At 52.0% G+C, this 22,532-nt stretch overlaps 8 protein-coding genes across 8 annotated transcripts; 4 read left to right on the top strand and 4 right to left on the bottom strand.

Annotated features, from left to right (window-relative positions):
- Window positions 1–2,221: 2,221 nt before the first annotated feature.
- On the top strand, window positions 2,222–3,846 carry N7482_000738 (phenylalanine--tRNA ligase subunit alpha; the record flags this gene model as incomplete). Its single annotated transcript, XM_056682863.1, has 2 exons — window positions 2,222–3,684; window positions 3,753–3,846. The coding sequence occupies 2 exons, from the start codon at window positions 2,222–2,224 to the stop codon at window positions 3,844–3,846; spliced, it is 1,557 nt and encodes a 518-aa protein (XP_056546469.1).
- A 1,359-nt stretch (window positions 3,847–5,205) lies between these two features.
- rps21 (40S ribosomal protein eS21) lies at window positions 5,206–5,747 on the bottom strand (the record flags this gene model as incomplete). Its single annotated transcript, XM_056682862.1, has 2 exons — window positions 5,206–5,440; window positions 5,716–5,747. 2 exons carry the CDS (start codon window positions 5,745–5,747, stop codon window positions 5,206–5,208), a joined length of 267 nt encoding a protein of 88 aa, XP_056546468.1.
- Window positions 5,748–6,042: 295 nt separating this feature from the next.
- Window positions 6,043–7,239, bottom strand: N7482_000736 (uncharacterized protein; the record flags this gene model as incomplete). Its single annotated transcript, XM_056682861.1, has 3 exons — window positions 6,043–6,653; window positions 6,705–7,057; window positions 7,175–7,239. The coding sequence occupies 3 exons, from the start codon at window positions 7,237–7,239 to the stop codon at window positions 6,043–6,045; spliced, it is 1,029 nt and encodes a 342-aa protein (XP_056546467.1).
- A 550-nt stretch (window positions 7,240–7,789) lies between these two features.
- Window positions 7,790–9,696, bottom strand: N7482_000735 (putative IMP dehydrogenase; the record flags this gene model as incomplete). The annotated part of the gene is made up of 3 exons (XM_056682860.1): window positions 7,790–8,931; window positions 9,138–9,446; window positions 9,507–9,696. 3 exons carry the CDS (start codon window positions 9,694–9,696, stop codon window positions 7,790–7,792), a joined length of 1,641 nt encoding a protein of 546 aa, XP_056546466.1.
- An 809-nt stretch (window positions 9,697–10,505) lies between these two features.
- On the top strand, window positions 10,506–11,768 carry N7482_000734 (oxidoreductase, short-chain dehydrogenase/reductase family; the record flags this gene model as incomplete). Its single annotated transcript, XM_056682859.1, has 7 exons — window positions 10,506–10,576; window positions 10,633–10,752; window positions 10,807–11,007; window positions 11,064–11,228; window positions 11,285–11,428; window positions 11,493–11,647; window positions 11,731–11,768. The coding sequence occupies 7 exons, from the start codon at window positions 10,506–10,508 to the stop codon at window positions 11,766–11,768; spliced, it is 894 nt and encodes a 297-aa protein (XP_056546465.1).
- A 138-nt stretch (window positions 11,769–11,906) lies between these two features.
- Window positions 11,907–12,373, bottom strand: N7482_000733 (DUF952 domain-containing protein; the record flags this gene model as incomplete). Its single annotated transcript, XM_056682858.1, has 2 exons — window positions 11,907–12,023; window positions 12,083–12,373. The coding sequence occupies 2 exons, from the start codon at window positions 12,371–12,373 to the stop codon at window positions 11,907–11,909; spliced, it is 408 nt and encodes a 135-aa protein (XP_056546464.1).
- Window positions 12,374–13,555: 1,182 nt separating this feature from the next.
- Window positions 13,556–18,809, top strand: N7482_000732 (putative Ras GTPase activating protein; the record flags this gene model as incomplete). Its single annotated transcript, XM_056682857.1, has 3 exons — window positions 13,556–17,522; window positions 17,576–17,857; window positions 17,920–18,809. 3 exons carry the CDS (start codon window positions 13,556–13,558, stop codon window positions 18,807–18,809), a joined length of 5,139 nt encoding a protein of 1,712 aa, XP_056546463.1.
- A 500-nt stretch (window positions 18,810–19,309) lies between these two features.
- On the top strand, window positions 19,310–21,226 carry N7482_000731 (ENTH domain-containing protein; the record flags this gene model as incomplete). Its single annotated transcript, XM_056682856.1, has 5 exons — window positions 19,310–19,391; window positions 19,441–19,520; window positions 19,633–19,712; window positions 19,776–19,857; window positions 19,928–21,226. The coding sequence occupies 5 exons, from the start codon at window positions 19,310–19,312 to the stop codon at window positions 21,224–21,226; spliced, it is 1,623 nt and encodes a 540-aa protein (XP_056546462.1).
- Between the last annotated feature and the right edge of the window lie 1,306 nt (window positions 21,227–22,532).

The following is a 22,532-nucleotide window of genomic DNA, read 5'->3' as shown; positions in this document are numbered from 1 at the left end:
CAGGACGGAGCAACCCAGAGATAGGGAGTTCGGGACGGTCGACTGCCGCAGCGGAGACAGAACGAGCATAACTTACGGGGACGAGTTCCTGGCACGACAGATCAAACAAGGTGCAGCTAGAGCGACATGGAGTGATTCCACAGGGGTTCCGGGAGGAAGGCGATGGTCAACCAGGGACGTCCCGAATGACTCGGGAAATCGGGGATGATGAGAGGGAACGTTTAGGGAGTCGGGTTGAAGGGGGGGGGGTTGTTCGGGTGGGTGGGTAGGTGGAACAGGAAACCGTCCGGTAAGGCGGTTATGTAAGCGACGCGTTTTTTTGCGGGGGAAAGCCCAAGAAAAGCAGGGAAAAAAGGCTGAGAGGGAATTTGCAGATAAGGCAAATCAGGACAGGTCAGGGGGGAGGTGGAAAGCGGAGGGAGGAGATCGAAGTTGAAGGAGAGACGAGGGGGGAAGATTGCGAAAGGGGCGGTCATGCCGATGCTGCTTTATTTTTTGGGGCAAGGTTGGTCTTTGTCTGATGCTGTCTTGTCTACTCCGTACCGTAGCCGACTCTGCCCACTCTCCTACACTCTGCACACTCTGCACACTCTTCACACTCTGCTACGCTGCCCACGTTTGCCGTAGAAAAAAGCCGAATAACTGAGCCTCGCTTGCCGGACCCTACGCGGTGTACGGAGTAAGGTGGATGACTAGGGCCTCGCAACGCACGGACAGACCACTACGATAGAGTTCGCCCGCAGAACCAGGGTGTGCAGTTCTGACCGTTCTGACTGTGATCTAACGGCTCAACACATGACTACGTACAGTCAGTAGCTACACAGGTGTATGCAGTCCAAAAGTACGGAGAAAGTAAATGTGATATCGAGGCGCTGAGCCGTTTCATCTCGCTCTCCCTGCTATCGGGCTGCAAAACGTGCAGATCACCGTCGAAACTACTGGGCCTAGGGGCGATCGCACGCCCGACTCTCTCTAAATGGCTTCGCGGTTTGAGTTGCCAACTGGTTCCACCCCGGCTTCCAGTAGGCATCAGTCTAGTTTCATCCTGCGATCGCTGCAGGGCCGTGATTGTGTCAGGATTGTGCTTGGCAACCCTGGGACTCCCGACGTTGGGAAAGAGCGACAGAGCGAGATAGGAGACCATGCGAAGCGCGAAGAGCGGTCCGCCAAGTGGGGAATATCCAGTTGCGAACCTTAGCCCCGGCCAGTGGTGGACTCAGGAGGTTTGGTTGTCTCGGGGAGGTTCTGCCCGTCCCACAGTTTGTTTCCATTTCGGTAACGAGGAAAAAAATTCGGTGGCTCAGGCGTTCCGTAGTCCCATCGTCTCTTCGTTGCTCATCGCGTTCGGGTGGTTGGATCCGCAAGGCTCCATCGTTACTGAATGTGGGAATGTAGGGATTTGCCGGGGGAAAGGGTTCGACAGTACCTGAGATCCCCATGGCGGTTGGTGGTGCTGCGAGACGGAGAGTCGGAGATAACTGTTCGCCGGTCACAGGAAGCCGGATCGGTGTATCTGATCGTTGATCTCCTCTCCGGGGACATTGAACTCCGTCGTTGATCACATACCAGAGTCATGGTGCAGTTCTGCAGTAAGGACGTGACAACGCATCGCTGTGGCGAACGGGCGAGAATCAAACACAGGAGGGTGCAGGGTACACTGGCCGCAGCAAATGATTCGGAGATCAAAGCATCCGTCAATTGGCCACATTCTAGTCGTGCCAAAACCATGTATGCAGCAAAGGAGGGAGAATTAGGCGACGATAAGGTTGGGCCAAACGACTCCGTCAATCTGTCAAGAGACCTATACAGAGTAGACATCCCCATCTCCCTATTTATGTGTGCTGAAAGAGTCGTCCACAGCAGACCAGTAGTGTGGCCTCAGGGGAGACGGGTCACGAGTCCAGTGTACAGTATATGATATAGGGGCAATTTAATACTGTCAAGTAGTACGCCTACAGGAGAGGGTTGGCTGACGAAGGCTGTCAATACACTCCGCAACCGAGTATACTCGCAACTCGATCCCTCCAAAGGCACTCAGAAGTAAGTCGAGGCGACTGCCCGCCGGCGATGGCGGGGTGAAACGGCAGAAGTGGTCGCTCCGCCCCGCCGGAACCGATACTGCGAAAAGAGTCATCGTGAATTTTGGCCAGCACCGCTCGACCGACCCCCGCACGCTCCAAACCGCTTCCGCCAAAATTTCCCGCAGGAAACGGCTGCAGAAATGGCGTCCGACCTGACGAACCCGCTCCTGGACGCCCTGTCCGCGTCCGAGGCGCCTATTCTTTCTAACGAAGCCTTCCCCTCCCACCCCTCATCGAGCGTTAAAAGTGCGCTGGACCGTTTGGGTTCCCGGCAGATGGTTGAATATGAAACCTTGGAGAAAGAAGTCATTGTGCTCACCTCCGAGGGTGAGGAGATTGCCACCAATGGCAGTCACGAGGCCAAGGTCTTTGCGGCTGTCGTCGCCGCCATCGACGGCCTGAAGATTAGCGACTTGCCCGGGCTAGTGGGGAAGGACAACGCCAAGGTTGGCCAGGGCAATGCCTTCAAGCGCGGCTGGATCAAGAAGGACAATGATAAGCTGCGGGCGGCCACGGAGTCGATTGTCGATGAGACCCGTGAGCACCTGCTCACCGTGCAAAAGACCAGAGCCCTGGGTGATGCGAAGGTCCTGGCAGACCTCAAGCGGAGGAAATTGATCGCTCTCTCCAAGGAGATCGCCTACAAGATTTCCAAGGGCCCCAAGTTTGCCCGGGAGTTTGTGAAGGAGGAAACCGACCTCACCCCGGAGATGATCGCCGACGGCTCGTGGAAGACCACCCCTCTGAAGCCCTACAACTTCAACGCCAAGGGTGCTCCGACAACGGCCGGTGCTTTGCACCCGCTCAATAAGGTGCGCCAGGAGTTCCGCAATATCTTCTTCGAGATGGGCTTTGAGGAGATGCCGACCAACCGCTACGTCGAGACTGGCTTCTGGAACTTCGACGCCCTCTTTGTCCCCCAGCAACACCCCGCCCGCGACCTCCAAGATACTTTCTACATTGCCGACCCTCTCAAGGCCGACCCCCCGCATGAGGATCCCCTCAGCGATCCGCACCGCCTCAAGGCCACCCAGCCCGCCTCGCAAGCAACCAAGGACAAGCCAGTGGACTACCAAAAGTATTGGGATAACGTGCACGAGGTTCACGAGCACGGCAAGTTCGGCTCGATCGGTTACCGCTACCCCTGGAACGCAGACGAGTCGCTGCGTCTCGTGCTGCGCACGCATACCACCTCCATCTCGGCGTACGTGCTGCACAAGCTCGCCGCCAACCCGCGGCCGGCCCGCTTCTTCAGTATTGACCGTGTCTTCCGAAACGAGGCCGTCGATGCCACCCACTTGGCAGAGTTCCACCAGATTGAGGGCGTCATTGCCGATTTCGGTCTCACCCTGGGTGGCCTGATTGGCTTCATGGAGGTCTTCTTCGCTAAGATGGGCATTCACCAGCTCCGCTTCAAGCCTGCGTACAACCCTTACACCGAGCCTAGTATGGAGATCTTCGGCTACCACGAGGGTCTGGGCAAGTGGGTGGAGATCGGTAACAGTGGTATGTTCCGGCCGGAGATGCTAGAGTCCATGGGTATTCCCAAGAACATGAGAGTCTACGGATGGGGATTGAGTCTGGAGCGACCGACCATGATCAAGTAAGTTTCCAGTCTCATGAAAGATGTGTTCTGGCTTATCCATATCACTAACATCTCGATCCCTTCAGGTACGGCGTGAGCAACATCCGGGAGCTTCTTGGCCACAAAGTAGACCTGAACTTCATCGAGACCAACCCGGCTGTGCGTCTGGAAAAGGAATAAAACAAAATAAACTCAGGAGCTAGCAAGGCATTGGTGGCTTGGTTGTCTATAGACTAAATTCCAGTTTTTTCGTCGTGTCTTGTCCGTGGAGGCCTTGGGACTATGAGTGCCATGGAGTCTACTTGAAATTGAAATCACGAGTTCATGTGGAAGACAACGTATTGTATGTCAATGATGGATGAGGACAAATGAATCGAAATCTTAAACGGAACTTGAAAAGAAAAAAAAAACCAAGCCAAGCGATACCATATCTAAGTCTTCCAATGAGACCATTCAAACCGGACAAGAAACGTCTGCCCGATTCCAGGTTCGAGGCCATGCATATTATAGGGCCGGGTAGAGAGTTAAAGCAGTGCCTTTCGCAACAAGAACTTTGTGATAGCGGAGAGAAAGGTATGATCCTGACCGGTATTGTCATCATAGCCGAAAATTGTAAAATGGGACTCCAGAACAGTGATCGATTATCTAAAAAGCGATGTTAGGCACGAAAATGTGGTTGGGCAGTGTCGAGTGTGGGAAACAGAACTATTAGGGTACGAGGGAATGAGATAAGTAGAGATACACGCTTCTAATAGCTGAACTCATTTTTTCATTGAATATACATATGGCTCGGTCAAGTCATGCAACTCAACTTCACACAGTTGAGAAGGTCTACAGAAGAATTGTCCCACCCGTATCTGTGCCCCAGTGCATGAAACTCTGCAACGGTGGCTCTTCAGAAGGCGGGTTTTGGATGTATAATGTTCGGCTGGATGTGCTATTTCTACCTCCTCGCTCATGGAGAGCAGACATCAGAATCACAGACCGGGTTAACGATCTGGTTTCCGAGTCTACTAGGGTGAGGAAGCCTTGATATGCCGGTTGGTGTGACAAGGAAAATAGAGGGAGACAGTAGGTGGGGAGCGGGGGAAGGGAGTAATATCGTTTGTTTTCTGTTTGAATTCATGTTTCGGACTTTCCTTTTCGTGATAGCTGGCGGGAGGCTGCGAGAAGAAAAATATGAAAGAGTATCTCTCCCCGAGTATCTATCGGAAGGGGCCGTGAAGAAGTTTGAACAGGCGGTAATCAGAGAGAAAACCTGACCCATGAAGTCGTCGATTCCATTTTTCATTTCGATAGATAGGACAGTAGGAAAACAGGGCTCCTCCCTAAGGGAAAAAAATCAAACCGAAGGAGACATGTTAGTACTCCTCCACCCTTTATTCTCGTAACCAATCCTCAAACTGGACCAATCAAGCCACAGTTCGTCTTTTGCGAACAATTAGCACCCATCGCGATGCCCACTGGGACCAAAGGTGGCACTTACATCATATCAACCCGTCAACACCCCCCAATGCAAACCACATCTCAGCAGCAGATTTAGCGCTGGCGGGAGGCGGTCCACACGTTCTTGAGGTAGCCGTCACGCTGGGTCAGGCGGTTGAGGGAGTCGTCGCTCTCGCCGCGGGCACGGATGAAGCCGCACATGGCGTAGGTCTGGTTCTCGCCGGTGTAGCGGCCGTTCTCATCAACCTTGCCGATGGAGATCTGAACCGAGGCGTGGTCGTTGGCCTTGATGATGCGGTTGGTGGCGCTGCACTTGCGGGGCACGTAGCTGTTGAGAGAGTGTTCTGTTAGCGCTTTCTCTTCTTCCAGTGTTCAATATCGAAATTGCTCCCGCCCAAATCTATTGGCGACCTGATCATGTTTCCTCGCATAGAATCGCACGATAGCCGCCGGCGTGTGGCTCCCCGGTTCATTTCGAACAGCCGCCGGAAGCTCCCTCTCTTTGCGCTGCGAAAATCGACACGAATTCGTGGGTGCGGGCAACCAGATACAGGACACCGAAAAGATTGTAGCGGAAGCGGAATTGAGGTTGAAAACACATACAGATCGACGATCTCTCCCTTCTCGTTCTCCATTTTGGCTGATTGGGTGTAGAGGTTTTGACGGGCGACGGTGAGGTTGGAGGTGGTGGGTTTTTTGGCGGCCCATAAAATTAAAGACTCAAATGGTTTGTGTGGGTCATGTGACTATTTGTCGAGGGCTGACGTGGCCGGAAGGCGGTAGGCTGTGGTTATACATAAATACCCAATCTATGGCCGTGGCAATATTTATGCTCCGCGCAATTTCCAAATCAGGTCCTTGTATTCTTCTCCTCACCGATTGGGAGGCTGGTAAAGTAGTTAATCTTCAAGAGGCGAAACACTGTACAGTCTAAAGATTACTTCGCTTTTCTCGTCCCTCTCGGAGAACATCCTTCTTCAAGGCTACTGTTACCTCCCTCACACTCCCCTTCGTAAAGCGCACAAGCACAACATACTCCGACTCGCCTCGTCTGCTAGATCCCTCCAGCTCAGGACCTGGTTCGTCTAAGGCCAGGACTGTACGTCCGTCTTCAGTCACTTTCATCATTTTGGGCGAGATGCACTTATTTGTCCAAGGGGGCGTGCCCGAGTGCAGAAACTCGACGAGCCCTGCCCGACGTTTTTCCATCTCCTCCGCCGAAATGTCCGACCGAGGCTTCTTGTCAAGAAAGCCGGACACTATGTGAAGCAGGAGAAACTGTGGGGGGAAGAGAATAATCTCTCCGCTCTGTGCGCGACGAAGCCATTCCGAGGCTGGGAGGAATTGCGCTTCTGTGACCTCGATACCACCATCGCTAGTTGGGACCTGGATTTCTTCGCGCTCTCCTTCCGCCGGTAGCTCGTCGAGTAGTTTCTTATCGAGATTCACGGGCAATGGCATAAAGTAGATATACATCTGGGTTGTATAGCGCTTGGGGACATTATTCGGAGTAACCCAGCGGCTGAACGGGATTAATTGGTCTTCCAGATATTAGCCAGGTCATAGGCAACCGGTTGAGGACAATTACAAACCTGTGTCAGGCTCAGCGTTCGCATGTTGCTGCTTCAGCCACTCATCGAAGGTTACCTTATTCTGATGAATGAGCTTTCGACCCTGTTCTCTAGTGGCTTCATCAATGGCGAGCAGCTTGCCTGAGCTTCCGTCCTTCGCAAAGAGAATCCCGCTCTCCTCAAAAAGCTCGCGAATTGCTGCCCGTCGGTAATGGGGGGCATCATCATGCCTCGAAAGGTCTTCCGGAGGCGGACATGCGCCATCTTGGCTGGACAAATTCCCACCCGGAAACACGTGGGCAGATGCGAAAGAGCTGGATGTCTGGACCCGATGGAGGAGCAGGATCTCGTTCTTTGGGGAGACTAGAATCACACTGTTGCATCATTAGAAACAACTTCCGTTGTACGCTTTATCCGAGAGCTGCGAATGTTCCGTATGAAATAGAAGACGGAAGACTCCGCGTAAGCGTGCTGCCCGCCGGGATACTCACCTAGAACTAGGCCGAGGAATCGCAGGCTGTTTCTTGCCCTCGCCATCTCCTTTTGTACGCGGCATTCTCTGATTTTGAGGTGAATATGGTGGATTTGAGCTTTCTGAATAACCTCTTGCAAAACCTCGTCGGCTTGCGAACCGTGACAGGTAGGCCTGGGAAATGCGAAATGATAATCGAGGTTCTCCAGTCCTCAGTGGCTGTGTCAAAGTAGGGGCGAACCAGCGGCAGCAGATACATTCAAAGGATATGACAGACATCTCCCGATACCGTACCGCTTCACGCCGGAGGTGTTTATAGGGGAAGGGCGATTGACCCGAGGAGCCTAGGCTAATCCCTGTACCCCGCGTCCGGCTTGGCCATATCGGCGCTAGCCGACATGCCACGCCATGTGCTTCGGCTTCGGTTTCTTCTGCTACACGAATTACAAGTTTATGCAAGTAGGTAAGTGGTCAGAACACATATGCTCATTGAATAGAAAGCGTAACTCCTCGAATCTAACTCCAGTCCTATCATATCCCCCATTTTTATTTTCACCGTGTCATCGTGCGGAAAATCCCATTTAGGTAATATTCACAGCGGGAAAACCCATCCATCATTCAAAAAGCTTGGATCTTACGAGTAAAGCTTCTTGTCATAGCTGTGCAGACCGTGGACATTACCCTCGACCTGGGCACTGGCGCTGCGCATCTCAAAGCGGACAGTGCCATTATTAACACCGGCGTGCAGCTCATCGAGGGACTTGATACCCATGTCCTGCAGGGAGTGCTGGACACCGGCAATAAGGTAAGGGATGAACTTGGTGACGGAACCACGGTCCAGGACGGATCCAGCGACACCCTGGGCGACCAGGACGCGGTCCTTCTCGGAGAAGTAGCGAGCGGTACCAGCGTTGCTGGCCTTGCCATTCTTGCCGCCGCCGCCGGCCTTCTTGTCCTCCATGGCAGCGATACTACCCATGCCACGGTAGGCCTTGACGAGCTGACCCTCGTTGCTAACGAAGTACTCTCCAGGAGATTCAGTGGTACCGGCAAGAAGACCACCCATCATGACGGTGCTGGCACCCAGGGCCAGACCCTTGACGATGTGGCCAACATTCTGGACGCCACCATCAGCAATGCAAGGAACGCCGAAGCGAGCAGCGAAAGAAGAGACGCTGCGGACGGCAGCAGCCTGGGGGCGGCCGACGGCCATAACCTCCTGGGTGATACAAGCACTACCGGAGCCCATGCCAATTCTCAGGCCATCGGCACCGGCGGCGATCAGAGAAGCAGCCTGCTCCCGGGTAACGACGTTACCGGCAATAACATCGATATCGGGCAGCTCTTTCTTGATATACTTGATCATCTCAATCTGGAAAATGCTGTTACCCTGGCTGGAGTCCAGGATGACAATATCCAGACCGGCCTCAACAAGCAGCTTGAGGCGGTGCTTATCCTCCTCGCGAGTACCAATAGAGGCGGCGCAGATCAGCTGCTTGGAGTCGGGAAGCTTGGAGGCCAGCGGGTAGTGGAGGTTCTTCATCAGATCGGAGCGGGAAAGCAGAGAAACAAGGTTGCCAGAGTTGTCGACGATGGGCAGCTTGCCCTTCTTGGACTGGCGGAGAACTTCATTGGCCTCGGCAAGGGTGGTACCAGCGGGGGCAGTGACCAGGTCAGTGGCCATGATGGCGGTAACAGGCTCATCAAGATTCTTGTGGAACTGGATGTCACGAGAAGTAACCATACCAACCAGCTTGGAGCGAAGGGTTCCATTCTCTGTCACAAAGTCCACGTTAGCATTCAGGCCAAATAAAGCATTGTGAGTAGGCAAAATAATTATTTCCAGACAAGATCAGATAAAAAAGGTTCTCTACAGTGCAACTCTCGTTGCTCCCAGTGGAACGAAAGTTATAATAAAGGTGTGTTCATCATGCAAAGGTGGGGCAATGTTGGGCAAGGAGGAAATCTTTTCATCAACTTACCAGTGACGGGGAAACCACCGAAACCCCACTGGGCCTTCAGCTCCTTAGCCTCACCAACGGTGGCCGTGGGAGAGAGAACAACGGGGTCCAGGATGAAGCCATTCTCGTATCTCTTGACCTTGCGGACCATCTCCGCCTGGTCCTCCGGAGCGCAGTTGTGGTGGATGACACCCAGACCACCGAGCAGGGCCATGTGGATAGCCATGTTGTGCTCGGTGACAGTGTCCATGGGAGAAGATAGAAGGGGAGCCTTCAGAGAGATACGCTTGGTAACAGGGGTGTCCAGAGAGACATCGGAGGCGGGGAAGCCTGTTGATCGGGATCGTTAACAGATAGGCCTCGCCAGCTCCCCGAATGTGGCCGGCTTACCGATATAACCGGGCAGAACCAGGAAATCGTTATAGGTCAGAGCTCCGTGCTTATCGGAGTCCAGGAGAGTGTCAACATCGAGGCCATCCTGGGTGGTGTAGGTCGCCACGACCTCAAGGGCCTTAGTGTAATCCTCAATCTCGGCCTTCATGGCGGCACCGGGCGCGGCCTCCTTGTGAGTGATGGGCATAATGAAAAGAATGGGACTCTAAAACCAGAGATTGATGGGGTATCCAAGAAAAAAGAAAAGATTAATCAACAGAAGATAAACAATCTGCTGATGGAGAGAGTCCAGCTTTCCCAAAGAAAAGAAAGAAGAAGAGAAAGTTTCGAGCGAGGAGATCCTTCGTTTTCTTTTTTTCGGCGCACGTCCGCCCCTTCCCAATATTGGACTAGCGCGCAAGCTTTTTTCACCCCACACGACAGCCATTGGTTGGTTACCGAGTTTGCTTCGAGCGGTGAGTCGTAGCGGCTTAGAAATGATGACGGGGACAAGGTAGATGTGATAAAGAATAATCCATCTGCCTAAGAATATGGGAAGTGATACTGAGACCTATTGTATAGGGTGTAGGCTTAATGATGGCATCTAGATACTGTTAGTTAATCATGACAGTGCCTGCGCGTGGCTTACAGTTCAAGCGAATAACCATGATACCCTTTTGCCCAGGCACATAATTCGGGCATCCATAGGCTCATAGATCTAGGTTTGAAACTACCGCAGATCGGCTTCCTGAATTTTTGATCGAAAGGTAAAGATGCTAACATGTATGGCGGTGCAACAATCTAACAATAGGTTTTTGGGTGGGATCTCAGGATAATTTTATAGCACGAATGACGACAACATGATATATGTATAATGCCCCTACGAAATGCTGACGGGATCACTGATCATGATTTCATTTCTTTTTAAGATTTTGTCCGAATGAAAGAATTATTTCCCCTCTTCTTACTCAGAGATCATCCTAACCTGAACAAAGCTCGTGTCACTACCGTCACAAGATGTCATCTTCAATGGGCGAGCACGGCGCCTTCAAAACGGCAGCAGTAGCACAAAGTCAATCCAAACCAGGGTAAGAACCCCGAAACTGTTATGCCACTGGCACAATGCTCAAATAGATTTACCCAGGTTGGAGAGCAAATTGGCATTTCCCAGTGAATCAAGCAAATTGGAGGGCGAGGGGAGTTTTGTTGAATACGTGGGCTCGGGTAAACTCAAAGGCAAGAACGTGCTCATCACCGGGGGCGAGTATGGTATCCCAAAAATCACATTGAGGGTGTTCAATCATTAACGCACAGTTAGTTCTGGAATTGGTCGTGCGGTAGCCATTCTGATGGCGAGAGAGGGTGCCAATATCAGCATTGTCTATCTACCAAAGGAGCAAGAAGACGGCGAGACCACGAAGACGAGGGTTGAGAATGAGGGTATGCATTGTCTGCTTATCCCGGGAGATTTGAGAGACCGGAACTTCTGCCGTGAGGCAGTAGAGAAACATGTTGCAAAGTATGAGCAAGGTATTTATCGATATAACCGATGTGCTAACTCTCGCTCTCATATAGATTCGGCAATATCAATGTACTTGTCAACAATGCGTCGAAGCAATACATGTGCAAGGACTTTGTGGATATTGACCTGAGGAAGACAGAGGATATCTTCAATTCCAACATCATCCAGATGATCGCCATGGCGAAGTTCGCCCTCCCCCACATGCATAAAGGCGATTCGTATGTCATATCCTTTTCAGCATCGCAACAAGACAACGCTCATGCATTGCCCGCAGTATCATCAACACTTCGTCTGTTGTGACGTTTAAGGGATCAGGTACCATGATTGATTATGCTGCGACTAAAGGCGCCATTATCGGCTTCACCAGATCTTTAGGAGCCCACTTGATCCCCAAAGGCATTCGAGTCAATGCCGTGGCGTAAGCAATTCCGGGTTGTGGTGCTTTACCATGAAATTACCAGGCTAATGCTGTAAATACGCAGGCCCGGCGCTATCTACACTCCGATCCAAGTCGACACTCGAGAAGCTAAACAGATGGAGGGTTGGGGCTCGAAAATAGGCCTCGGTCGACCCGGTGAGCCCAGCGAGGTTGCAACCAGCTTCGTTTTCCTAGCCAGTGCGGATGCTTCTCTATATTGTAAGTATATACCTCGGATAAAGGTTGCGATATCTTCTCCACGTTTTGTGCGGCATATGGTTAATCCAATTCGTGGTGGACAGATGGACAGGTTATGCATTGCTACCCGCTAGGTGACTAGAAGCTCAAGGTGATGTTTGGAGGGTACTCAAAAGTAGCAATAGTAGCAGTGTGTTGAATCAGATTTTGATCAGATTGTGTTTACATTAGGTACTTGCCCCCAGGGATAGCTTGATCGCAATCGAATAGTATCTTGCTATCAGTACAGGAGCCATGGTTTTGCCCCTTTCAGTGCCTTATCCCATCCGTCATCATTCTTCCAGATTGCGATGCTTTCCACTTCGTCTTTGCCCAGTTTGAGTCCGTTGTACAGGTGCTTTTTTCTATCTTAGTAAAATATGCCTTGGTGAGGGACCCGACGGAAATTCCACTTACCGGGAACAGTCCCTCTCCTGGCCGCGGACCGCACACTTTGCCGTCCGGGGACTCCCAAATAATATCTTGGACCACGTTTGAATAGTCGATGCGCAAGATATACACGAGTGGCTCCTCGCTGAAGAAGAATTTCAATGTATTTGGCACCTGACTTGACATCGATAGATGAATAAATCCTGAGCTTTCGTCCAATTCGCTGACTGGTAGGCGATCGGGCAGTGGCTCACGGACTGCCGCCGTGGAGGGGACAATCTTGTAAAGAAAATGGGGCTGGGAGTCGAGCGTGGCCATGGTGAAGATGCGATGATTTGAGAAATATTAAGGTCGGGATGAAAGGAAGAGGGTTGCTTCGGATAGGTTTTTATGGTTGGGTCCATGTCATTATTCTCGCGTTATTCCGGTAGGTTGGCGGGGTTAGTGGTTCGACCGGCAACATTTAAATCACGCACTACGCAGGAGCCGTGGCCGTTAAGAGTAGCACATGGGGCTGTGGGAAGATATTTTGAAGATCTAGTAGCTTTGTACGTGGTATTCTCCAAATTATTGAGGGCCAAGCGGTTCACGAGGACTTCTATTTGTCTCATAGCTGGGTAAGATGCTGATCTATCTTGCGAATAATCCTTCATAACATGGAATAAATCGCTGCCGGTAGTATAGATATAAAAAATAGGCAAGGAAATTCCGCGTAGACATTGCTTGTCACAAAAGAAGGGAATTTAACTTAATCTAAAATGAACTACAAGAGAGAAAATATTTAGTCAGTCAAGCAGACCTCGATTGACCGAACGATGGAGGGTGGAAGGAAGGGGAAAGGTGGACTACGAGGGTAGGCGAATGCTATGGTCGCACGGGACTACGGAACCCTCTTAAATTTGCCAAATCGATCTCAAGTACGCTTGCCAAGACTGCACGCATCCTGCCCTATCTGACACGTCCGACACAGAAAAGCAGGAAAGGGTCAGATGGTGGCTATAAAGCCGCACCAAGTTGCTATTACAGGCCGTTGCCTGCCGCATCAATTGGACCAGGTCGCTTGTTGCTACGACACGTGAGAAGTGGCTGAGGGTCGACGGCGATCACCTGATCGACGCTAGACCACCTTGGGAGATTTGTTTTGGGACTGTCCCATTTGGGCTTGGGGAATCCCGGTCGCACCTGCCCAGTTCCCCCCCCACCGTCAACAAGAATTCCATCATCGGAGGGTCTCACGAGCCTCTCAAGTTCCCGTCATCCTTGGTTTTGTCCAGTCCGCTGAATTTTCGACTCCATTTCTCAACCCGGGACATCTCAACCCTTCGCCGCCGCGTGAGCTCACATTCCGCGGATTCACCATCAACAAGAACATCAACAGGCCTCAAGAGCCTGGATTGGACAAAACAACGCCCCCGCTTCTGCTTCGGGAGCAGGGATGCGGTCAGACGAGAACGATAACTTCTCATCGCTTTTCGCATTCCTGTCGCAACGGTAATAGTGATGTCGAGTCATTTCCCATCACTCAAGCGGGCCCAGACGGACCTTCCGGCGCAGTCAACTAGTCCGCTGCGACACGGCTCAACCGCGTCAACAAACTCCTCTGCTTACTCCATAGCCTCAAGCTCGTTTGCCCCCAGTCGAACAAGCACAGTTTCCTCAAATGCGTCGATCCCGGGCACCCAAGCCCATCGTCGAGGAAAAAGTGAAGTGAGCCCTGGGACAATGGACCCCAACGGACAGGGAAGTTGGTCAAATGCCGGAACAACATATGAGAGCATCCGCCGGTCCCTGAGACCCCTTCAACAAGCGCCGAACGTCACTGCATCTGCCACCAAGCCGAGCGCGTACCGACACTCTCGCAGCCAGACTATCGACGAGCAACAACTCACCAAGGAGTACCGGCCCATTACCCCAGAGTCGTATCATGTCCACTTCAAAGAAAACGAGTCGCCTCGTAATAGAGCAGCTGCGTTCGAACCGCAAACGCCTCCGCGGGGAGCTACACCTCAACATTGGTCACCCACACCCGCTCCAGGGTCATCGCGCGCCTCATCGCCCCAGAAAAGCCTGTCAAATAGCCCACATCCACCACAACTCACCACCGCCTTATCTGCGCCGGAACTTGAGACGTTCCAAAAGTCATCAACGCGTCATCTCAGAACTCTATCCAAGATTGCGCAGTCTGAGAGCGATGATTTTCAATTCAGCGCGGCAACACAATCTGTGGTTGGAATGCAAGGGCGGCGACGCTTGAAGCGCGCGGACTCAGTCGCTGGTGCACGACCTGGCGCGGTGTCCCCGGAGAAGCCCAAGGCGTCATCGTGGGCTGCTGGAAACTGGATGGATCAACAGCGGCAATTCCTGCAGGCTTACGAGTATTTGTGCCATATTGGAGAGGCCAAAGAGTGGATTGAAAGTGTAATCCAAAAGGAAATTCCGCCAATTGTTGGGCTAGAGGAAGCTCTGCGAGATGGAGTGACCCTAGCCGAGGTTGTGCAGGCAATGTACCCAGATCGGGTTCTGCGCATCTTCCGACATGCCAGGCTGCAGTATCGCCACTCTGACAACATCGCCTTGTTCTTCCGATTCCTTGACGATGTGGAGCTCCCTGAATTGTTCCGATTTGAGCTCATCGACCTTTACGAAAAAAAGAATATTCCGAAGGTCATCCACTGCATCCACGCTCTGTCCTGGCTGCTTTTCAAGAATGGCATGCTGGATTTCCGTATGGGCAACTTGGTTGGCCAGCTGGAGTTCGAGCATCATGAGCTTGAAAAGACCCAGAAGGGATTGGACAAGGCCGGTGTCAGCATGCCTAGCTTTGCGGGTATGGCTGCGAATTTTGGCGCAGAGCCCGAGCCTGAGCCCGAGCCTGTCGAGTCCGAGGAGGAGCGAATCGACCGTGAGCTGCACGAAAATGAACAACCAATTGTGGATTTCCAAGGTCAGATCAGGGGTGCTATGCTGCGGTTAAAGCTTGGCAGCATGATGAATGACCTTTGGGATTTCGAGCCTTTGTTGATCGACTTACAATCACGCCTGCGTGGGGACTGGGCCCGACAGATTAGTCAGTACCGACTGAGCATGCGTCAATTTTCCATCCAGCTTCAAGCCATAAGCCGCGGATTTATCGTGCGCCACCGCCAAAAAGGGGAGAAGCGATGGCGGAAGGCTCAAGAAACCGATGTCCTTCAACTACAGAGCCTCATTCGTGCCTGCAAAGTGCGAGCAGAAGCCAGCCTTTTGCAAACACGCGCTCGGCGGGAGGAATCTGGTATCAAGGAGTTTCAAGCCGCCATCCGAGGTGCGCTGAAACGCAAGAATGTCTCCGAACAATATGAACAGACACGTTACGCCGAAAATGATGTTACGACTCTTCAAGCACTAATCCGGGGTGCTTTGCAGCGAAAACAGTTGAGTGTACAGTCTCGGGAAGCCGAGCAAGCCAGCAGCCCGGTGAAATCACTGCAGGCAGTGATTAGAGGAAGTCTCGCCCGTCAGCACTTGTCCCAAGTCAAGACATCTCTTCAACATGAAACCGCCGCCATCACCTTCATTCAATCCACCGCTCGTGCCTTGGCATCCATGAGACGTCATGTGCAGCTATTGCATGCTCTATCTAAGAACGAACGTGGATGTACCGCATTGCAAGCATTTGTACGAGGTGCTGCTGTGCGTAAGAACAACTCAGCTCTCCGTTCCGAGCTTGCCCAGCATGAATCAGTTGTCATTACCCTGCAAGGTATCCTTCGAGGCAAGGCCACGAGAAAGCTCCTGGAGATCCAGGAGGCCTCATTGAAGAAGGAAGAATCTGTCATCTTGGACTTGCAGTCCAAGGTCAGAGGTGTTCTTCAACGCAGGCTCCGGGCGGCAGAACGACAAGACCTCAAAAAGGAGGAAAATCTGATCGTGGACCTTCAATCCCTTGCTCGCTCTGCAATTTTGCGCATTGAAGTTGGTGGGATGCTTGCTCGCCTTGAGGATAGTGAAGATGATGTCGTCCAGCTCCAAGCATTGTCGAGGGCTATGCTTGTGCGGATGCAAGTCGGCCAAATGTTGGCTGTCCTGGAAGACGAGGGAGATTTCATCATCGATCTCCAGGCCCGCATCAGAGGTTGTATCGTCCGCAACCGCTTTGAGGAGAGACGCCGTCACTATAACGAAAACATGGAGAAGGTCATCAAGGCTCAAAGCGTCATCAGAGGCCGTATCCAAGGCCAGGCATATAAGAGCTTGACGAGCGGGAAAAACCCACCTGTCGGCACTGTTAAGGGCTTTGTCCATCTTCTCAATGATAGCGATTTTGATTTCGACGAGGAGATTGAATTCGAACGATTGCGAAAGTTGGTTGTTCAACAAGTGCGTCAAAACGAGCTTGCAGAGCAGTACATCAGTCAGCTCGATATCAAAATTGCCTTGCTCGTTAAGAACAAGATTACCCTGGACGAAGTTGTCAAGCATCAAAAGCACTTTGGTGGCCATATTGGGAACCTACTGTCCAATACCGATATCTCCTCCAAGGACCCCTACGATCTCAAGGCTTTGAACAAGACCTCAAGGAAGAAGCTGGACCAGTACCAAGTGTTTTTCTTCCTCCTACAAACCCAATCACAATACCTTGCCCGGCTGTTCCGTCGCCTACGTGAGCTCAATACCTCGGACAAGGAGTATGAGAGGATCAGACACTTGATGATGGGTCTCTTTGGATACTCACAGAAGAGACGTGAAGAGTATTACCTTGTCAGGCTTCTTGCTCGTTCCGTTAAGGAGGATATCGAAAACTTCACCTCGCTCCCTGAATACCTGCGCTCCCACGCGTTCTGGAACAGGCTCTTCGGCTCCTACGCGAAATCGCCCCGGGACCGCAAATTCATGCGCGATGTTCTTGGCACCGTGGTGAAACAATCCGTTATCGAAAATCCCGAGCTTGACCTTGAGAGCGATCCCATCCAGATTTACCGTTCTTCCATCAACAACGAGGAACTTCGTACAGGTCAACGCAGCCGTCGACGACCAGACCTTCCCCGAGAAGAAGCCATCAGAGATCCTGAGACTCGAGAGACGTTCATACAGCACTTGCAAGATCTGCGTGACATTGCGGATCAATTCTTTGCTGCTTTCGAGGATTTCTTGTACCGCATGCCATTCGGTATCAGATACCTCGCCCAGCAGATGTATGAGAACCTGCTTGGCCGATTTCCAAACGAGGATCCCGGATTTGTGCTTCAAACGGTTGGCCACTGGGTGTGGAAGAATTATTTCCAGCCCGCTCTTCTCGAGCCAGAGAAGTACGGTGTTGTGGATCGCGGTCTTACCCAAGAACAAAAGAGAAACCTTGGCGAGATCGCGAAGGTTGTGACCCAAGTCGCTTCCGGCAGACTTTTTGGCGCTGAAAATGTCTACCTCCAACCTCTTAATTCCTATGTCGGCGAGTCAATACAGAGGCTCGGCCAGATCTGGGGCCAAAGTAAGTTCTTCTTGTCCCTTTGCTATCTTTGCCTTCCACAAGCTAACTTATAGCAGTGATCTCGGTTCAGGATGCCGAAGCCTACTTTGACATCGACGAGTTTAACGATCTTTACGCCAAGGCTAAACCAACTCTGTACATCAAGATGTCCGACATTTTTTCGATTCACCAACTTGTGGCTTCCGAAATCGACTTCATGTGTCCACACCCCGATGACATCCTGAAACAGCTTGTGCGCGATCTTGGCAACGTGAAAAGCAATGAGAACGAGTTGATGAGTGTCAGCTCCACGGAGATAAACCTAACACTCAACCCGAAGCTGGCGCAAACTGAAGGTATGTTGTACCCTTAGAGAGATTCGCTATTGGACAATCTAGCTAACAAACGTATCACTCAGACCCAGAAGCGGAAGTCAAGGCCCTGTTTATGGAGACCAAGCGATGCATCCTCTACATCATTCGAGTTCAGACCGGTGCCAACTTGATGGATATCATGCTCAAGCCTCCGAGCCTCGAAGATGAACAACGGTGGGAGACTTTGGTCCGAGAGGAACTGAATACGAATAGCCCTCGTCGCGGTGCCTACTCCGAGGCTAGTACCTTGATTGACATCGGATCCATTGGCTACACAGAACTGAAGGGCATTGCGCTGGAGAATATTCTTCGCCTCGAGCAGGCTGGCAAGATTAGTCGGCATAACCACTATCAAGATCTCTTGAACGCCATTGCAAGTGACATCCGCACCAAGCATCGCCGCCGAATTCAGCGAGAGCGAGAGCTGGAGGGGGCGCGGATGACCTCTGGCCGTCTCAATGATCAAGCCATCTACTTAGATCAACAGCTCAAGACCTACAACGACTATATTGAGCAGGCGATGATCACGCTGCAGAACAAGAAGGGCAAGAAGCGATTCCTTATGCCCTTTACTAAGCAGTGGGATCACCAGCGAGAGCTCCAGAAGTCGGGCAAGATCTTCAAGTTTGGTTCATACAAGTACTCCGCTCGCACCTTGGCCGACCGAGGTGTGCTTGTCGGCTGGAAGGGTTACAGCGAGCGCCAGTACGACCGGGTGGACCTGACCATCTCCAGTAATGAAGTAGGAGTTTTCACCATTGATGGCAGCAGCGGCAACATGATGGTTCCTGGTGCCAATGCCCAAGTACCACTCGACGACCTACTACAAGCCCAATTCAACAACACGCAATTCATGGACTTCTTCGACGGGCAGATGCGGGTCAACGTTAACCTTTTCCTACACTTGATCATGAAGAAGTTTTACAACGAATGAACCTCATGTGGATGGATGTGACGAGGGATGATGATTTGAGCGGAGCTTTCTTAGTGATATTCTTACTTTTCTGGTTTTTTATTGTTTAGATACCTAGGGTATTTTTTTCTGGATTTCAATAGCGATAGCGCCTCGGGCTATACGAGCATTCGAATGATATGTACACAATGACACAACATCACGATTCATCAAAGCCCCCTGGAATCATCTGTTTATCTCCCTGTTCCGTAAATAAACTTGGTTAGCCGTGGAGTATACTGAGCGTCGGCCGGGATCAGGGGTTGGCCACGTGACTGTGTGGCGCATGGAACTGGAATCGGCCAGCTGGAAACCGGCCGCCTCCCCCTCCGACCATCTGTTCTTACACCCCATTCCCGGCGGGCCTGGATAATTCCGTTCTCCTTGGGCATCAATCGCTTGACCAGCTTATCTGATCTTGCTTGGCAACTGTCCTTTCTTCTTTTTCGCCCGATTCAGTCTGACAACAGCCGCCCCTCGCCATGGATTTCTCAAACATCCAAGACAAGGTCAGCAACCTGACGTTGTATGACCTCAAGGCTGGTGTCCGCAAAGTGCAAAATGGTATGTCCCAACATCTTGGATCTGATTTTGCTGCGATCAAAAACAACAGAGCTTTGTCTCGCAATTCCGGGACACCGGGCTGACCGCTCCGTCATAGCCGTCATGAACTATACCGAAATGGAGGCCAAGGTTCGTATACCAGCCAGACTTCTCGCGCGCAACGACCCCACGAGCTGCGAGGACCTACATCGATACGATTCCGCGATAAGTCATGGGACAGCCTAGCTTACTTGAGGACTAGGTCCGGGAAGCGACAAACAATGAACCCTGGGGTGCCTCGACTACGTTGATGCAGGAGATAGCCAATGGAACACATAGCTAGTCAGTGGTGTCGTCAAACTTTGAGCCAAGATTGGTGGATTATATGCTTATACATCACTGCAGCCAATTACTCAATGAGATCATGCCATTGATTTACAAGCGGTTCACCGACAAGAGCGCCGAGGAGTGGAGACAGATCTACAAGGTGCGCCGCATCATGGCACGAACATTATCCATTAGCTGTGCTGACCTTCTTGCTTTCCTCCGACATACAGAGTCTTCAACTCCTCGAATTTCTCGTCAAGAATGGATCGGAGCGGGTGGTCGACGATGCACGATCTCACATGTCGCTGTTGCGGATGCTGCGGCAATTCCACTTCATTGACCTGAACGGAAAGGACCAGGGTATCAATGTGCGTAACCGGTCCTCAGAACTGGTGAAGTTGCTGGGTGATGTCGATCAAATCCGCTCTGAGCGCAAGAAGGCTCGCACCAACCGGAACAAGTTTGGTGGTTTCGAAGGTGGCATGAATGTCGGTGGCGGCATGTCTGGCTCCAGCCAGTACGGTGGCTTCGGAAGCGACAGCATGGGATACGGTGGATATAGTGGTGGTGTGTATGGCGATGGCGGAGGCTTCGGCGGTGCCCCGAGTGATTTCCAGGACTCCAGCCGCGACACAAGCCGTCGGGGCAACCGATTTGAAGAGTATGACGAGTACGACGAGGGCGAACCCAGCGCCCCACGACGTGAGCCTGCTGCGGCTTCCAGGGCCAAACCAGAACCGAAGAAGCCAGAGCCCGCACCTGTGGCAGACCTCTTCGATTTCGGTGATGACGAGCCTGCTGCCGCCACTGCGGCATCCTCCACCGCTGCTGGCAAGCAGCCTAGCAGCACCTTGAACATGCTGGACTCGACCGCAGATGACGATGATTTCGACGATTTCCAGTCTGCCACTCCGGCGACTCAACCCTCAGCGCCTGCTTCGTCCAACTTCTCCATCCAGCCCCCCGCCTCCACCCACAGCACGACTTCGAGCACCCAATTCGTTGCGCCTGTACCTGTTTCTGGCTCCCAGGGCGCTAATATTAACGGCTTGGTTGGCTTCACATCGGCCACGCCCACCCCGCCAACCAGCTCGATTGCCTCCCCGGTGTCGCAGACCGCGTACCTCCAGCAGCAGCAGCCTATGGCTTCGAAGCCGTCTGGCTACCAGGCTGCCACACCAAACTACTTCACCTCCGTCCCAATCGGCGCTACGCAGTCACTCTCTTCTCACGCCGCCAAGCCCTCCATCTCTTCTCCCGCTGCCTCCACCGCAAGCAAACCCGCCTCCAGCACAGCAAGCAAGTCCTCTGGTGATGCGTTCGGCTCCCTCTGGTCCACTGCTAGCGCTAGCGCTGGTATCTCCAAGTCCAACGCCAACGCAAACAAGGGCCCCAACCTTGCCAGTATGGCCAAGGAAAAGGCCAGTGCCGGTATCTGGGGTGCCCCGGCTGCGTCGGCTTCGCCTGCCCAGTCTCATCCCCAGCAGAAGCAGGGAGGTGGCTCCGCATTCGATGATTTGCTTGGTTGATCTAGTTTCTTTTCGCCAATTGCCGGTAGTCATTCAAATGCGCCCCGTATTTGTCCACCACTGAGTACCAGACCGCCTGGTGGCCCGGGACAGGAATCAGGCAGGACTCAGCATTCTATTCCATTCATCTCATAATTTCAGACACCATTTGATTCTTTCGACCCGTTTTGTTATTGTTGCAAAATCACCTTTCTTTCTTTTTCGTTGTTGGATTCATGGGCTTGTCACGCTTTAGCAGAGCAGTTCTGAAAATGTCCTTTTGTTTCTTTTCTCCCCTTTAATCTCACGAGATCTCATCGCAGTAAAAGGAGCCCTCGTGCGGTTAGCGGTCTGTTTATATATCCCCTTTTGATGCCAAGAAAACAGACTTTACCTTCTCTTACACATGAAACGATTGGCTTGATTGATGAATACTGCAAGTTGCTATCGATGAAAGGAGGAGCATCTCCCTACATATGGAATGCAAGATGAAGACAACGCCTACGCACAGACGGTTGGCATGATATGAGCTTGGATGGCACAATTTCGAATATTTATGAAGCCTACATGCACGATATCTTAGGAAGGAAATAATTGAAATGGGTCAAATAGGCATTACGCTGATGCTAATTGATGCTAGGACAACGCCTGCGCTGAAGGAAGCTAGATACAAGTGCGAAAAGGGGAGGTGAGGTCAAAGGGGGTGAGAATAGGTTGATCGTAGGTATAAGAGAACACAGAACAAGGGGATATGAACAACAAATGCGTATGTCGGAGAGAAGCCAAAGAAAGAGATTCTTTCTTCTAAATCCTCTTGTCGCTATTGTTATGTTTCGGATTATCAAGGCATGTAGAAGCATGCGCTGCATTTGTGGAGTGTGTGGGTGCAATATTAGGGGAGATGGAGGGCTCGTGGAGGGGTGGAGAATGTGGGGGAAACCGACTGATTGAGGTGATGGTTGTGGGTTGAGAAGGCGACTTATTGGAATTGGGACCAGCTTCATCTTGTAGATGATGGCATGTTGGTTGGCCAGCAGGCACTAAGCGTGACTATGGCTCTCCCCGTATCTGATTGGTGGCCATTGCCAGCCCAGACGGCATATCGAATGTCCATCAGCGGGAACGGCGCATGGCGGTGGAAAGGTGTGAAGTGCGTGTGCGACTTCTTCCATCGGGTCGACCCTTGAGATGTCGATAAGAGGGTAGTAGGAGGAAGCGCGCCAATGGACTTTGACATTTCAAAGAAATGGAGTTGGCACTAACAAACGCCGCACGGAGGGAGAGCCAGGCGCTGCCGACTTAGGACCATTGTTGAGTGAAGCTGCTT

This window comes from Penicillium canariense (assembly GCF_028826845.1).
Source record: "Penicillium canariense strain IBT 26290 chromosome Unknown utg000001l_segment0_segment0, whole genome shotgun sequence".
NCBI classification, from domain to species: Eukaryota; Fungi; Ascomycota; class Eurotiomycetes; order Eurotiales; family Aspergillaceae; genus Penicillium; species Penicillium canariense.
The sequence above is the reverse complement of the archived record's forward strand: the minus strand, read 5'-3'. Positions and strand labels throughout refer to the sequence as shown.